Source organism: Phyllostomus discolor, chromosome 2, assembly GCF_004126475.2.
Source record: "Phyllostomus discolor isolate MPI-MPIP mPhyDis1 chromosome 2, mPhyDis1.pri.v3, whole genome shotgun sequence".
In the NCBI taxonomy this organism is placed as follows: Eukaryota; Metazoa; Chordata; class Mammalia; order Chiroptera; family Phyllostomidae; genus Phyllostomus; species Phyllostomus discolor.
In genome coordinates this window covers 165,330,127-165,345,053 of record NC_040904.2, presented here as the reverse complement: position 1 = coordinate 165,345,053, position 14,927 = coordinate 165,330,127, and the positions used below count along the sequence as shown (strand labels likewise).

General features: G+C 44.4%; 1 protein-coding gene across 1 annotated transcript; it reads right to left on the bottom strand.

The window, feature by feature from the left end:
- Window positions 1–1,627: 1,627 nt before the first annotated feature.
- CELA1 (chymotrypsin like elastase 1) lies at window positions 1,628–14,717 on the bottom strand. The gene is made up of 8 exons (XM_028532923.2): window positions 14,668–14,717; window positions 13,944–14,026; window positions 12,710–12,810; window positions 11,697–11,822; window positions 10,764–10,900; window positions 9,399–9,544; window positions 2,526–2,675; window positions 1,628–1,779 (listed from the first exon to the last, which is right to left on the bottom strand). Exons 1-8 carry the CDS (start codon window positions 14,705–14,707, stop codon window positions 1,762–1,764), a joined length of 801 nt encoding a protein of 266 aa, XP_028388724.1. The 5' UTR covers window positions 14,708–14,717; the 3' UTR covers window positions 1,628–1,761.
- Window positions 14,718–14,927: the final 210 nt, after the last annotated feature.

The following is a 14,927-nucleotide window of genomic DNA, read 5'->3' as shown; positions in this document are numbered from 1 at the left end:
TTGGGACCTCACACAGTTCTCCCAGTTGTCATCTGCTGCCTCATTATCTTTTCCTGAATCTCATCAAAGATCTGAGATCTCCTCCCTTTCAAAGGTGATTTAGTTTTGGGAAAAGCCAGAAATCGCAGAGCATCAGATCAAATCTAGGCTGTAGTGGGGTCTGAGTCACCTGAGTACTTGATATTTTGCTAAAAAACTCTACATGGGACATGAGGCATGAATGAGTGCATTGTTGTAATGAACTGCCAATCACCAGTTGCCAATAGCTGTGGCCTTCTGAACCATTTCAATAGTTTCCACAGAGGAATGTTCGAGCTTAATGCAAAATTTGATATAGATTTGTTGCTCTTATTGCTCAGTCATTTTGAATGTGATGGCCACACAGTACACATGCTCACTCACCAGCGTCTACCACCCCCATTGACTAGTACAGTGAAGGTGAAGTTGTCATTGTTCATGCACGTGCATTCTAGTCCATTCTCCTTGGCTGCCAGCTTACATTGATGTTGCACAAACTGTTGTTGTTATATTAACAATGGCTGAACTTTTTTGGGGACAGACTATGTATATGTGTGTGTATATATATACATATATATATTTTTTCCAAAACACTTGTGAGCATTTCATGAACTTTCCTCTATGTGGCTTTGAGCTACCAGGACATAGGACCACCAATACCCTTAATCTTCTCCTCAGCCTTTGTGCTGAAGAATTTGACCATTGTGATGACAGGCTGCTTTGGGAGCTATCCCTTCCCCAGAAATTTGGAGTGGCCCAATTGCACCACGTCAACAACGGAGCAGCTCCAGTCTTGTTTTTGGCAGCATTTACCTGTGTCTGCTCACTGACCAATGCCCACAGTTTATTAAGGTTGACAGGTGGGCAGAAGCTCTGATTCCTCTTTAAGTGGTCATGCCTCACACCAGCTTTCCCAAAGTAGCCTGGGTGATAGTTATCAAAGTCAATCCTGTGGTGATGCAAGCCACCAGCATTACCTTGACCTCCCAAATGCTTCTGGTGCTTGCAGATGCAACTATGGCTGTGGCTCACGTGAGGTCCCATATTATTGTCTCCCCTCTCTTTTTGTTCTGCTTCTTCCCCTTAATCTTTCTTTTCTTTGTTTAGTATCTTCTTTTATCCTTTTTTAATCTTTCCTTCCTAGTCTCCTTTACTAATTTGCCACTCTCTTTGCTGGCATCTGACTTACCACCTAACCCTGTATTCCTGTCTCTAGTGTATCCTACCAGGAAGTTGCCCTCATCCAGAACCTTGAACTGAGCACTGGTTCTAGGCACTGAGGGGGGAACAAAAGGAGGAGCCACATAGTGTGGTTGGGAGATCAGAGCACATTTTGTAACTCAGGAGCATTTAAAAGTACTCTGCGCCTTTAAATATAGCAAATATGCATAGGAGGAGGGCAGATGGGCAGATTAATGGATAGGTAGATCCTAAAATACAAGGTTATCCAAAAGATATCATATAAAACCATTCCTACTTGGCTTAGTTTGTGAACTGGTAGAGGTGGCAGCAAATGGAAGAATCAGCCCAGAAATGTGCAATCCAATTTGGGTCCTCTAACTGCATTTCTTCTAAAGAGCTTAATCACAAATAAAAAGACACAAGTTGATAATGTATATGCAGTTTTATTTGCTTTTCTGTATCTGGCTCAATTGTCTCCTGGAATGTTTTTTCTTGATGGCCTCAAGTTCTGTTGTGAATTGAAGAATCATCTTGGGATGCCTTTTGTACTCAGGAAGATGTTCAGTTGCTGGCAATGACCTGAAGGAAAAGCCATTTATATCCACAGTCAGTTATTTCTGCCCATCTTTTTTCTTTTTGCTTCAGGGTTCCTAGCTGAGTATTGCCCTGTACTGGGTTTATGGGGGTTAAGAGGTTGTGGGGCAGGAAGTAGGTTTTGTCTGCGTCAGGGCAATTCAATGTTATAGGCATATACCCAGGACTTAGAGGCAAGGACAGACTTTGAAATAGTTGTGAGTCAGTGTTCATGTCATAAGACTCCAGAATGTGTGAAAAACTGGAGGGCACAGGTGGGATGACTGTAAGGCTCTCCCATGAGGTTGATGCATGTAGAGTCTCACCTAACCCTCAAACATTGTTTAAAGTAGTAAAACCTCTTTCCAAAGGGTAGAGCAAATTCTCATCATGGGAGAGAATGTTAGTGCCTCTTCCCTTGCCCAGGACCATGCAGGCCTTCTGAAGCTGTTTTTCCTTTGGCTTTAATTTAGGACAGCAGTGATATACACCTGCTTCAGATGTGTTGTTACCACTATCTTACCCTATGCAGCAAACAACATGGTGAGGCCTGCTTAGTGGGCATGTGAAGGGGAACTCAGGATGCTAGCATTATTGAGAGAAAATGCATTATGGGGGGAAGGGAAAGGAGTAAAACATATGAATGTGATGAGGAAAATGTTGGCTTTCTCCGCCCAACTTTTGCTCCCCAACCCAGCTAGTGTACAGGCCTCCAGGTGACCCTATTTCAACCATTATTTGAGAGGACTTACATTATTTATCCAAGAGATGTAAGCAGAGACTCGGGTGAAGACTGTGGGCTTCCTGGCAACATTACAGCCCTGGCTGGACACAAAGCTGGTCACCCCATGGACGACATACTGGCCATTCACTGAGCAGTGGAGGGGGCCCCCAGAATCACCCTGCAGGGAATAAAAGCAAAGTCCTAAAATCCCAGATATTTTGATCTTTTGGCCTTCACTTTTGCTTATGCCCTGCCCACTCCCATCTCTGTAGAAACCTGTACAGTTTCAAAACTCCAGTTCAAATCACCACTTGCTTCATATCCCCACAATCAAGATGAATCTCTTCTTCCTTTCTAAACAACCACAGTACTTTTTCCTTTCTTTTGCATTATTTATGTCATGCAGAACATGCAGAGCTTTGTATTTTGGCTTCACAATTTGTTTCTACCTCCCACACATGTCTAAGAGCTTGAGACAAGAGTTATATCTTGCTGATATTTTTCCTTTCCACAATGCTAACATAGAACTTTGAACATCTATAGCTTAATAGCTTTTATTGACTTAAATTGAACCTGGAATGGGAGAAGTAGGGCATTCTAATGATTTCTTTATCACATACATTTAGACTAATGGGTCTAATTAGACTTAGCGTTTCACACACAGGGGAGGTAACCGACGCGTGTTAAACTGGAGTAAAGAGGAGAGGAGTGATGTATTTGGTAGTGGTTACATATTCAGGCTTAGAATCAGAGGAATCTGGGTTAATAGAATATAACCTTGACAGTCTCCTTCTTACTCAGTCCCCAGAATGCCATTCTGAAACTCCAGATAGACAGTTGGAAGATATTTCTTGGGACAATCTGGCCAGCAAAAGAGGGAAGATGTAAAGATACTGAGGCTGGAAATCCCCCAGTGAAATGGCCTAGCCAGATCACTTGACAAAGCAGTTCACTATAGCTGAACTCCACCTAAGGTTCAGAGCTGCCTATCAGCTTTTTTACCACCCATTCTGAAATAAGAGCAGGTGGTCAAGGATTACCAAACATATAAAGAAAGTCTGTAATACAAAAATAAAAGAAAGAGACAAAGAAATAAATAAAAAATGAAGGCAACAGAGATTATGCAGGGAGAAGAAAACAAGAAATAAAACTATGATGAATATTGCACCCATGATATAACAACAGTATGCTATTAAACAGAACATTCAGAAAACAAAAACAGCCTTTGGAAATTATGAATATGATAATAGAAATGAAATATTGAAAGTGTTGGAAGATAAAGTAGAACAAACAAACAAAATATAGAGAAAATAAGAGAACCTCCTAAACCGGTTTAGGAGGCAAATGTGTGAATAACAAATTCTAGAAAGAGAAAAGAAACATAGAGTGGAGGAAATCATCAACAAATAGACATCTTTGGAAACAAAGCTCTAGAGTTTCCAGAATGAAAAAAACTTAGGAAATGTCCCTTGTGACCAATGCAAACAGACTCATACTGAGACACAGAACACTAGGGACAAGAGAAGATAAAATTGGTCAGTTACTAATCAGTGGAGAGTGTGGGGTTGAATCAGCAATAAGTTGAGTACATATTATGCAAATAAAAAAGACAATTGTTTTGTAGGGAAAATAATTGTTTTCAGCTTTGCAGGAAATGAAAAGTAATCCTGGAATACATGGTTTGGTTGTGAGTAGCATTTCATATAACATAATAAACATTAAATGTTACTCTAGTACAAATTACTTTTGGAGGTTGAGGTGGTGATGGGAAGAGTTCATGTTTAGGGGACAAGTATATATGTGTAAAAGGAAGAGAAATCTTCATTTCTTATAATGTCTGAACTGAAAATTTAAGCAGCAATATGACCGTATATGTTTTTAGAGAGATATGGCGTAGAAACCAAGGTCAGCTGAAAAGAGTTGAAAGCGGTCTCTTCCAGGGAACAAGAACTCAAGGGGTAGAAGGAATCTTTTCCTTTATTAAGCCCTGTAGTTTTATTTGCCACCTTAAGCAATTTAATACCTATAGCTTCCATGAAAAATGAAAACTTAAAAAAAAAAAGAACTAGGGAAAGAGACCAAAAGTTCAAGTTAGTGATTTATTTTTAAAAGGGGCTAGCTCTACCCTACCTGAACTGTTGCTTAGGCAAAGAAGATGTTTGCTTTAGATTATAGGACTCAAAATGAACAAAACAGCTTAAACCTCTCCTACTCAAATTCTAATAGGGATTTGAGAGTATTTCTGGGCCAGAGGACAGAAGGGTAACTGAATTTTATGTAACGCTATTCTCTTCTACCAATTAACCTGAAAAGAAACAAAGGCTCTGGCAAGATGGAGAGTAAGGCTGAGGATTTCAGGACAGAAGGAAGAGATGGACAAGAGCTCAGTGGGGAACATGGGTTGAGGTAAGTGGAGGTCAGTTAATTCACTCTCAGGGAAGGGCCTAGGACACAGAAGTCTGAAAACCTAAAAGAGCACACTCTTTGGAAAGCTCCAATGGGAAGGCACTCAGAGACACAATTGTCTTGGAGAATTGTCAATTTCGAGTGGCAGACAGAAGAGAAGTACTCTAGGTTTTCAGAATTCAAGACCCTGGAAGAGAAGAACAACTTTGAACACACAGAGAACACCAGCATGCACAGAAAAAAGGCCACAAGAAGATACAGCAAGAAGGTCACCACCCGAAAGTCCAGGAGAAAGGCCCGAGAAGAAAACCAAACCTGAGGACACCTTGACTGGACACCCAGCCTCCAGAACTGACCTGGCCCTAATTTCTCATCTTGGTCATTGTTGACCCCTGATGCAGCAGAAGACAATAACTGAGTTTTGGCTAAAGGTCACAAGATGTAAGCTGTTAAAAATAGCATCTTAATCTAAGTTTTGTTTCAGCTCCTGAGCCCTAAGGTGCGATGACCCCCTTGGCTACCTTTTTTTGAGACTGGACAACTGGACTTTTCAAAAATGTCAGTGTCATGAAAGACAAGAAATACAGTAAAATAAAATACAAGGGACAATAAAGAGACTAAAGAGATAATTCTATTTAAAAAACAACAACAACAAAAAAAGACCCTGGAAGAGAGCAAAGGGAAGTGAATTAACTCAAAAAGGTTAAAGCCTTAAGAAGTTATAAATTAAGCTGGCTGGTGGGGACTTGGAAGAGGTTGCCTTAGACCAAGGGTGCCAAACTCATTTTCACCGGGGGCCACATCAGCCTCGAGCTTGCTTTCAAAGGGCCGAATGTAATTTTAGGACTGTATAAATGTAACTACTCCTTAACAGGTAAGCCAGAGCTCAGCACTGCTGCTGTAGGGTAGAAACAAGGTGCTGGGCAGGTAAAACAAGGTGGAGGGCCGGATTTGGCCTCTGACCTTGTGTTTGCCACCTGTGTCTTAGGCCTTGGTTCCTTTTTTGCCCCTCCTTGCATATTGGGTTCCTAGGGTACAGGACATGTAGGTTTTAACACTAGGGAAGTTCTGGGAAAACTAGGGTGATTTGGTCAACTTCCATAATGCTAAGTACTCACAAAAACTTTTATTTAATCTTTTTCTTCTGCTATTGCAGCCTAGCTACCAGCTTCCTGCTGGCTTCTCTTCCTCTTCTACCTAGCTTAGACTTTGTGTTTGATCAGCAAGCCTGTCTGTTTGCTTGGTAATGCAGGGAAATTTAGTTCTGGATTAACCCATTCTCTACAACTGGGTCTTTGAGTAAAATGAATGGCTATTATGTGATCTCTAACCTCAGCCAATCAGTAATATTTTGGAGGCCAATCCTTCTCCCATTCACTTTAATTAATCCAGCCCATACAACCCTTTTCTCTTCATTTTCAGCATCCAGTCCAGCTCTTAGCTCATGAGTAAATAAAAGCAATAATGCAGAACATCTGCCAGCTTTCACCCACCCAGCATGCACACTCTTTCACGTTTATGCACATTAGGCATTTCTTTCCCTGTGCAAAGCCAGTTCTACCTGTCCTCTCGGTTCCCTCTTTTTTGTCACCTCCAGGATCTTGTGCCGTCCATTTATTTCTGTTCTTTGACTCTACGGGGTCCTTCCCTCTCTGCCTATTAAACACACTCAATATTCTTCCCTCTTAAAAGATCCACCCACTCCTTAACTTGTCATCCCTCTTGAAGCTACCAGACTCTTTTTATTCCTCTCTTTCACCCAAGATTCTTGGAAGAATGGTCTACATTTCCCTGCTGCATTTTTTATTGCCACTTCTTCCTTACCCTTTAGCCTCTGCCATCACTGCCCCACTGGAATTGTTCTTGCCACAGTGCTGCAGATTCACCCATGGCCAAGTAGTCACATTCGGTTATCTACTGTGGCTCCTGGCTGGTATGTGTGACCTATCACTACTTTCTGAGGTTTTATAAAACCCTTATTTTTCTCTTGCCTCTGATCCCTCTTAGATCTTTATGGGTTCTTTGTCTTTCACCTATCTCCCTGAAACACTCAAATGTTTATGTTATCACAGTTCTAACTCACTGTCCTTTTTCTTTTCTAGAAGTTTCCCCATGGGTTGGGGACCAAAAGGGGTCTCATTTGCTACTAAGGGATCTCTAGCCCAGCTCTCCCCTCCAAGGTTCCACTGTCTTCATATCTAATTATATCTAATTAACTATACCTGAGTATCCCACAGGGATCTCAGGCTCAACTTATCCAGAACCAAACTCATCACCTTTCCTCCAAAATCCTATCAATCTTGTCTCATTTTTTAAAAGGTTTTATTTATTTTTAGAGAGAAGGGAAAGGAGGGAAAAAGACATCAATCAGTTGCCTCTCCTACGCGCTCCCACAGGGGACCAAACCTGCAACCCAGGCATGCGCACTGACCAGGAATAGAATCAGTGACCTTTCACTTTGAGGGACAGCATCCAACCAACTGAGTGACACTGGTCAGGGCAAATACTGTCTCATTTGAGGGAGCAAAACCGTCTCCCAAATCACTTAAGCCAAATGCCTGTAGTTCATTCCATATCTTCCTCCTTTCCTCTTTTCCACTGCCCTGATTCAGGCCCTCACATTTCTTGCCTGGACAATTACAGTAGTCTCCTAACTGGTCTCCTTGCCAATCTTGACCTCATCATGATTATCTTGTCATCAGAGAGTGCTTCTAAAAGACAAATCTGATTATGCTGTTCTCCTGTTTAAAACTCTTCAATATTTTCCTAGTATCTGAGCGATAAAGTTCATGTCCTCAGCATGACATTTGAAGCCCTAAATCACGTGGCTCCTGTTGCCCCCAGCGTCATCTGCTGACATTGCCTAGTATGGCAACAGTTTACACTCCAGCCCAAAGGGTCAGCAAACATTCTGTAATAAGCCAATTAGTAAATACTTTAGGCTTTGCAGGCCCTTCAGTCTCTGTTGCAACCTACTCAATTCTGCGAAAGCAGCCATAAGTAACATATAACAAACAACTATGGCTGTGTTCCAATAAAATATTTTTCATGAACATCAAAATTTTATATTTTTCATTTGTCATGATATATTATTATTTTATTTTCCCCCCAACCATTTAAAAATGTAAAAACAATTCTTAGTTCATGGGCCAAACAAAAAACAGGCAACAGGCTGGATTTGGAGGCTGTGGGCTTCAATCTCTGCTATAGCAAGTTGTAGGGAACACCTTACAATTAATTCTCCATGTGCCTTACCTAGGTTCCTGGGCCATGCCTTTCTTCATGCTCTTTCCTCTCTCTGAATGTCTTTCCCTCTGTATCCTGTTTAACCTGCAGGACTCACTACAGACTCCACTTACTCAGGGAAGGCAAGTCTTTTCTGACCCCAACAGATGGGGGTAAGTACCTATTTTTTGTATGCCCATATCACCTGATGCGTATCTTTACTATAACATTTAACCATATTGTCAAATACCATATGGTCTCACCTATACATGGAACCTAATCAACACGACAAACAACCAAGCAAAACATAACCAGAGACATTGAAATTAAGAACAAACTAACAGTAACTCCAGAGGGAAGGTGGGAGGGGATAATGGGAGAGAAAGGGAGAAGGGTTTTCAGGAACATGTATAAAGGGCACATGGACAAAACCAAAGGGAGCTGGGATCAAGGGTGGGAAGTGGGGATGGCTGGGGTCGGGGGGAGTGGTAGGGGAAAATGGAGACAGTTTGTACTTGAACAACAGTTAAAAAAAAAAGAAAAAAAAACATTTAACCATATTGTATTACAGTGTTCTATCATATGACGCTCTTTCCATTCCTCCACTGAGTTTGATTTATCTTTGTATCCCTAGTGCTTAATGCAGTGCACATTTGATTCAGTAGATGATCAAGAACATTTGCTGAATTCCATTAAGAAATCTGTAGGCTGGTGTCTTGCTGATTGATCTATTTATTATATAAATAAACAAGGTTCTCTTTATCATATATATATAAACTAATATAAAACCATTTTGTGCACTTTCCCCTACTATAGTCACCTGTATGTGTGGCTATAAATACTAGTTGGGTGAAAAGGCGGTAGTAGAGGAGCTACCAGAATAATCGGGATTGATGGGAGGGGAGCTACCTTGTACAAAACAACTAGCATTACTCCAGGCCCAGCCCCACTACCTCCATAAAAAATCTAGGTCACAAACAAATTCTAAAGAACGCACATATACACGCACACAAATGCTGGGTCCCACACAAGTTTCTGAGGTGGGGGTACTAGTCAAGATGAATTTTAAAGTTCCTTTCAACTTTGAGATCCCATAAGCATAGAGTTACTAGCACAGAATAATTCTCATTTGGAAACCAGACTGGAAAGTTGAGTCTGCATATGGGGGGTGTGAGTAGGGGTGGAACAGGGGTGAGGAAAAGGTGGGGGTGGTAGGCAGAGAGGGGAGGGACCTGGGGCAGGACTTGTGACACCTCCTGCAAGTGTTCACCTGGCATCCAGAGCGTGCTCCGTCTCCTCCAGCGCACACCATGGTGTTCTTCACAGTGGAGCCCCAGTAGGAGGCGCTGGAGCAGGTGGCATAGTCCACGGTGGGCAGGTACGCCTGCTGCAGGGTCTGGGCCAGCTGACCGTTGGCTGAACAGGACACACAGCATTGGAGATCAGCCCCAGATGCTGTCCAAGGGAAAAACCTTCCACATCCTCCCAAAGCTTTCCAAGCTCTAATGAATGCTGAGCTCAGGGCAAGCTCCTCCTCTCTGCCCATTGCATGTCATAGATTCCCCTTTTTTCTCTCTTTATATGGAATCTACAGGCCTCTTCCTTCAGGGAGTCATTCTTGATTACTATTCCCTGGCTCTAAACAACCAATCCCACTCCTGCTTTTTTTTTTTTTTTAAACTCATGGATACCTTAGTTAAGTAACTAGAATTATTTGTTGGTAACATACCTGCCTGTCCCGCTTTCTCTTCACACTGTTAACCACGTGAAGCAGGACCGTGACTGTGCGCCTTTGTTTCCATTTCTTAAGAACTTGGTGCAGCTTTTCTTTATCTGGGTCTTTAACTTTTCAGAGCCTTTTCACGTGAATTATTTCTTTGGATCCTTACAACCCTTTCATATTAAAGACCATGAAATTGAATCGCAATGACATCAAATGAACTGAGAGCAGAGTTGGATGAGAAGTATGTCTCTCAGCTCCAGACTTTCCCAGTAGACTGGCTGCTCGTAGCGAGGCCTTGTTCTCTTCCGGAGCTCATACGCTGCCTGGTGGCCGAGAGACTTTCACGTCAGGCCTCTTGTCTCTGCCCTTCTTAACTGTCTCTGCTCATAGTCTCTCCTACCTTCCCCTGTTAGCTGAACGACATTCCCTACCAGAAACCCTCCTGTGATGACCAGAAGGGGGCTGAGGCCTCCTCTGCCTTGACTTCTCCAACCCTAAGCTGCCGCTTGTCATTCACTCCAACCCAAAGCCCAGGGACGGTCTATGGCGGTAGCACAATGGGGTAATGACCACCAAAGTGGGAGCCAGGATAACGGGGTTCACGCCCCAGCTAACGAGTCATGTGTACTTGTACAAGGTCTTTAATTTCTTTGGGCCTCAGTTGCCTCATGTATAAAATGAAAGGCTGGTACTTCCTACTCTCTAAGTTGCATGTTATTTGTTTGTTTGTTTGTTTGTTTGTTTGAGTTATGAGTCTATGAATCTCTGACTTAATTCCATGGCCTGGTCTAACTTTGATTTCATGTCCCAGTTGTTTTAACTCTGGTTCCTTTGGTTTCTGGTCTCTGGCTATGAATATCTAGCACCACAGAAAATTGTACCCCGTGCGTGGTGTCCATGTAGGTAACTTACTTCTGGTCCTGCCCCAGCCTGTGATGTAGCAGGGACTGTTGTTAGCCAGGATGGTCCCTGCCTGTGGCAGCACACCCAGCTGGACATAGCTGTTGAGGGTAACACTCTGGGCCAGGCGCAGCAGGGCGATGTCATAGCTGCGGGAGGGGAAGAGACTGCTCACTCACGGGATCAGGCTGTTCTTCAGGTCAGCGCAGGGGCAGGCCCTCGCCGAGCCTTGGTGTCCCCATAAAGTTGGGAAACAACGATTTTGAAGAAGAAAGGGGCTGACTTGCTAAGTTTCAAACTCGATGCATTATACAGTTTGGATTGTTAGGACATTGTATATTTAACAGCAGCACCTGCTGGTGAGGTCTTTGTGCTGTAGTCTAGCTCTGATTTCTGCAACTCTGGGGAGTGGAGCTTATTACACGTTCCAGTAATAAGTGGGGAATCCGGGAGGAGCAGAGTAGTGTGCAGATGGTAGCAGGGAAGAGTTCTCAGGAAGAAAGATGTAAAAATCTGTGTGGTTCTGAAAGCTCTGCAGAAATATGCCAATGACTTGAACTGACCCCAACCCCCACATTCTAAAGAATTGACCACCATTTTAACTACTTCTTTTCCAAAAGTGTACAGCTCAATCTGGGAGGAGTTTTCTCACATAAGCTTCATTTTAAGAATTTACTTTTGCTGATGGAGTTTACTCCATAAAATGAATAATAAATAACTATAAAAATGGAAACATTAAACTCTTCAGAGAAGGAGCTTCAGGTGATCCACTCACGCCATCCAGCCTAGATCAAATAAATACTAAAAACCTTAAAAAATTCTCAAGCTCTCCAAAATCTAAGTTCTCAAAGTCCTTCTGGATGAATGCAAAGGAAGCCAAAGCCCTGTTGCTAGCCGGTCAGCCCTCCACCTCCCAGCCCAAGGCCAGCCCAGCCTCACCCTTACCCGGCAGCCACATTATTGCTGTTCCAGTATGGATGCACCACGATCTTCTGCACACTCACATACTGCTCGGTACCGTCGTTCTGGCTCAGGTTGTGGTCTCCCACCACCACACGGAAGGTCATTTGGCTGGAGTGAGAGAAGGAATCCCCAAGTGAGCCAAGGTTCTCAAGTCTTCTCTTCCCCCCTTAGTGAGAAGTTGGGAAGCCAGCTTAGGATAGGAACCCATGTTATCTGGCTCAGACAGAGGGAGGATGAAAAGCCCTGGATGATGAGGAGGTAACAAGCTCCCTCATTTCCTAGTTCACTAACTTGTGGGAGTGACAAAAAACTACTGTCAACTTCATATTCCCAATTTATGAAACTAAATATCATAAACTGGATATCTCATTACTAGAGTGAGGTGTGTTGAGCATAAATGAAATAATGGCTTTGGCCCACAGAGGGATTTTGAGGAAAGTATAAACTTCTAGACCAGCAATTCTTAGAGCATGGTCCCTGGACCAGCAGCATCAGCATAACCTAGAAATTGTTCCAAATGCAGATTATCAGGCCTCAACCTGGACCTGCCAAGTCAGAAACTTCTGGATGGGGCCCGGCACTCTTGCCCTTCCAGGTGATTCTGAGACGTGCTTAAATGAGAACCATTGCTCCTTCTGAAAAGTATGTTACCAGCTAGGTATGACTAGACACTTAAATATTCACTTACTGAACCCTCACAATAACTCCACAAAGTAGGTGTTATTACCTGCGTAAGAGCTAAGAGAATGAGGACTTAGAGAAGCTAAATAGGTCATCCAAGGTCACACAGCTGGAAGCAGGCGGAATGGGATTTGAAGCTGGACTTTCCTCATGCCAAAATTTGTACTTTTCACTATATTCTACTCCCTTCCCACAGGCCCCCAAACAGCCCCCTGGAGTCTTGCCCTGAGTGGTCAAAGACACAGATGCCTTTAGAAGGGCCAGACTCTCCCCCCCGCCTGGGGCCTCAGAAAAGCTGGTCTGCATTTTCTCACTTGTCCACGCAGTGAGCGGCTGTCATCACCCAGTTCCTTCTGATGAGGGTCCCTCCGCAGGTGTGGTACCAGTTACCTCCGGACAGGTACTGGAGGGAAATCTGGATGGGGAAGGAAGAAAGAAAGAATAAATGGTATTTCCCAAAATTCTTTGCCCCAAACCATATGTTACCCACTTAAATTCCTGCCATCCCTCAAAACATTCTCTAGCTTTCTGGGCTAGAGATGGCAAATAGGTTTCATTAGACCTGTCAGTTGCTCTGAATTGGTCGGTAGTGGCTACTTGGGGTGCTGGTGAGAAAGGGTGCTAGATGATCTGGGGTTGGCGGCAGGAAAGACGCTCCGTTGTTTGGTGACGTTTGCTGTGGGGGGGGGGGGGGGGTAAAGGCATGCACACAGAGAGCATTTGGCCCCCCTACTCTAGGCTGCACGAAGGGCCAAGAACCCAGGTCCTTCCACTTCCATTTCCTCTTGGGAAGGAAACGTAGCTATGGGCTTACTTCATTAACTAAGACCTACAAGCTTAGGTCTCGGAGCTTCCCCTCCAGTGCTTTCAAGGTGTACCCTGTCCCCCTACTGCAGGGAATATTTAGGATTCCTCTGGAATGCACATGTTTATCAGTTCGTGTCTTTTCCTCCAGCACCTTGAATTACACAGCAGCTCTACTCCTGACAACTGGGGCTCAAACTTTTGTAAATGGAATTTAATTCTAATTGCAGTGATTCCTCTCAAGTTGTCAGTTTTGCACATTTAGAATTGCATAAATCAGAGCTTAGCTGTCCTATTATGAAACTGGAAACTCTTTAAATAGCCAGATAAGCAACACGCCCTACGTGGGGGCAGTAGTGCACTTAAATGGGTGACACACAGTGTGGAGGGGTGTGAGTGTGTGAGTGTGTGTGTGTGTCAGGGCACATGGAGCCTGAAGTGTGGCCCTGGCACACAGTCTCGTTAACATGGCCGGGTGGTGTCGCAGGGAATGTCGGTGTGATGTGTGTTTAGGGGTGTGCCTGAGAGAACGAGTATGGTCGCTGCTTAAATTCCCTTCTTCAAGCCTTTTGCATCAAGAAAAATCAGCTAAGCCTAGTCCCATGCATCTTTAAAATCCAGAACCCAGGCAGTTGGAGAGCTTCCTGTTGATAAGGACATACACAAACGCACATCATGCTGTGTATCAGTGTCTGGGGCAGCTCTTACTTAATTGGAAGTCTGGGGCTGCGAAGGAACACTCACCTGAGAGGGCCAGGAGTTCCTCCGGGCCTCAGTCCCTCCTACTACCCGGGCGTTGGTTTCCGGAAAATCCTGGGTGCTGTGTCCTTTGTGGGGCAGAAGAAGAGTGAGTGATGAGTAAGCATGGGGGTCAGCCCAGGGCAGGGCAGAGGGGAGCAGTTGTGCTTTGTCAGCAAACTCACAGCCCCTCCCTGGCAAACGAGGGGCCCAGCTGCGGGTTCTCTGAGCCCCCTTGAAAGCAAGGGAGTCTGGGTGCCTTCTTCTGTCCCTGGGCGTCCCTAGAACCCTGGCATGCCGTGAAGGATTTACTTCAAATCACCAGGCTTCTTGTGGTCTCAGCCTGGCTCAGGGTTATCCCTTGGCCTGAGGGGACCCCCCCGCTTTTCCTTGACTCCCCTCCCCAAACAGCACTTTGGCAGGATTTTCCAGGGGCAGGGACAGCAGTGCTCATCCCAGCCAGGCACCTGCTGAGGATTCTTCCCGTCAATGGGGACGGTAGGAAGGCCCAGGCCCCTGGAAGGGTCTCCTCTCTGCTTCATGCGGGGCCTACATGGAGAGTGGCCCCAACCTTTCCTATCATGGGCCCCAGGAGAGTGAAACTTTTGCTAGACTCACAGGCAGAGTCCCACCCGCCCTGGAGTGGAGAGCAGGCCTGGGCTTAGGGATAGCTTTCTGACCTTCCCGCTCAAATCCCCGCCCTAGAACTCTGGCCACAGGGCCCACTCACCATAAAGGACCAGGGTGGCGAAGACCAGAAAGCGCAGCATGTTGCCTGTGGAGTAGACCATTGCTCCTTACCTACCATGAACCAAGCCCTCTTTATATTCCTCTTATCGGCAGCTCTGCTGACCTTCCTCCTGCCAGCTGGCAGGGCTGCGGGTGGAAGGCAGGGAAACTCACAGGTGACATGGAAATACAAATGAAAAGATTTCTTTTCAGGTAAACTAATTTATCTGTTGTTCAAAGACAGAACAAGGTCAGGGCTGA

Excerpts from the sequence above, each read along its gene's own strand:
- CELA1 (XM_028532923.2), bottom strand. The coding sequence starts at position 14,707 with ATGCTGCGCTTTCTGGTCTTCGCCACCCTGGTCCTTTATG. Across the intron at positions 9,545-10,763 it reads AGGCTGGGGCAGGACCAGAA|CCAACGGTCAGCTGGCCCAG; the intron begins GTAAGTTACCTA and ends TGTCCTGTTCAG. Across the intron at positions 2,676-9,398 it reads GAGCACGCTCTGGATGCCAG|GGTGATTCTGGGGGCCCCCT; the intron begins GTGAACACTTGC and ends TATTCCCTGCAG.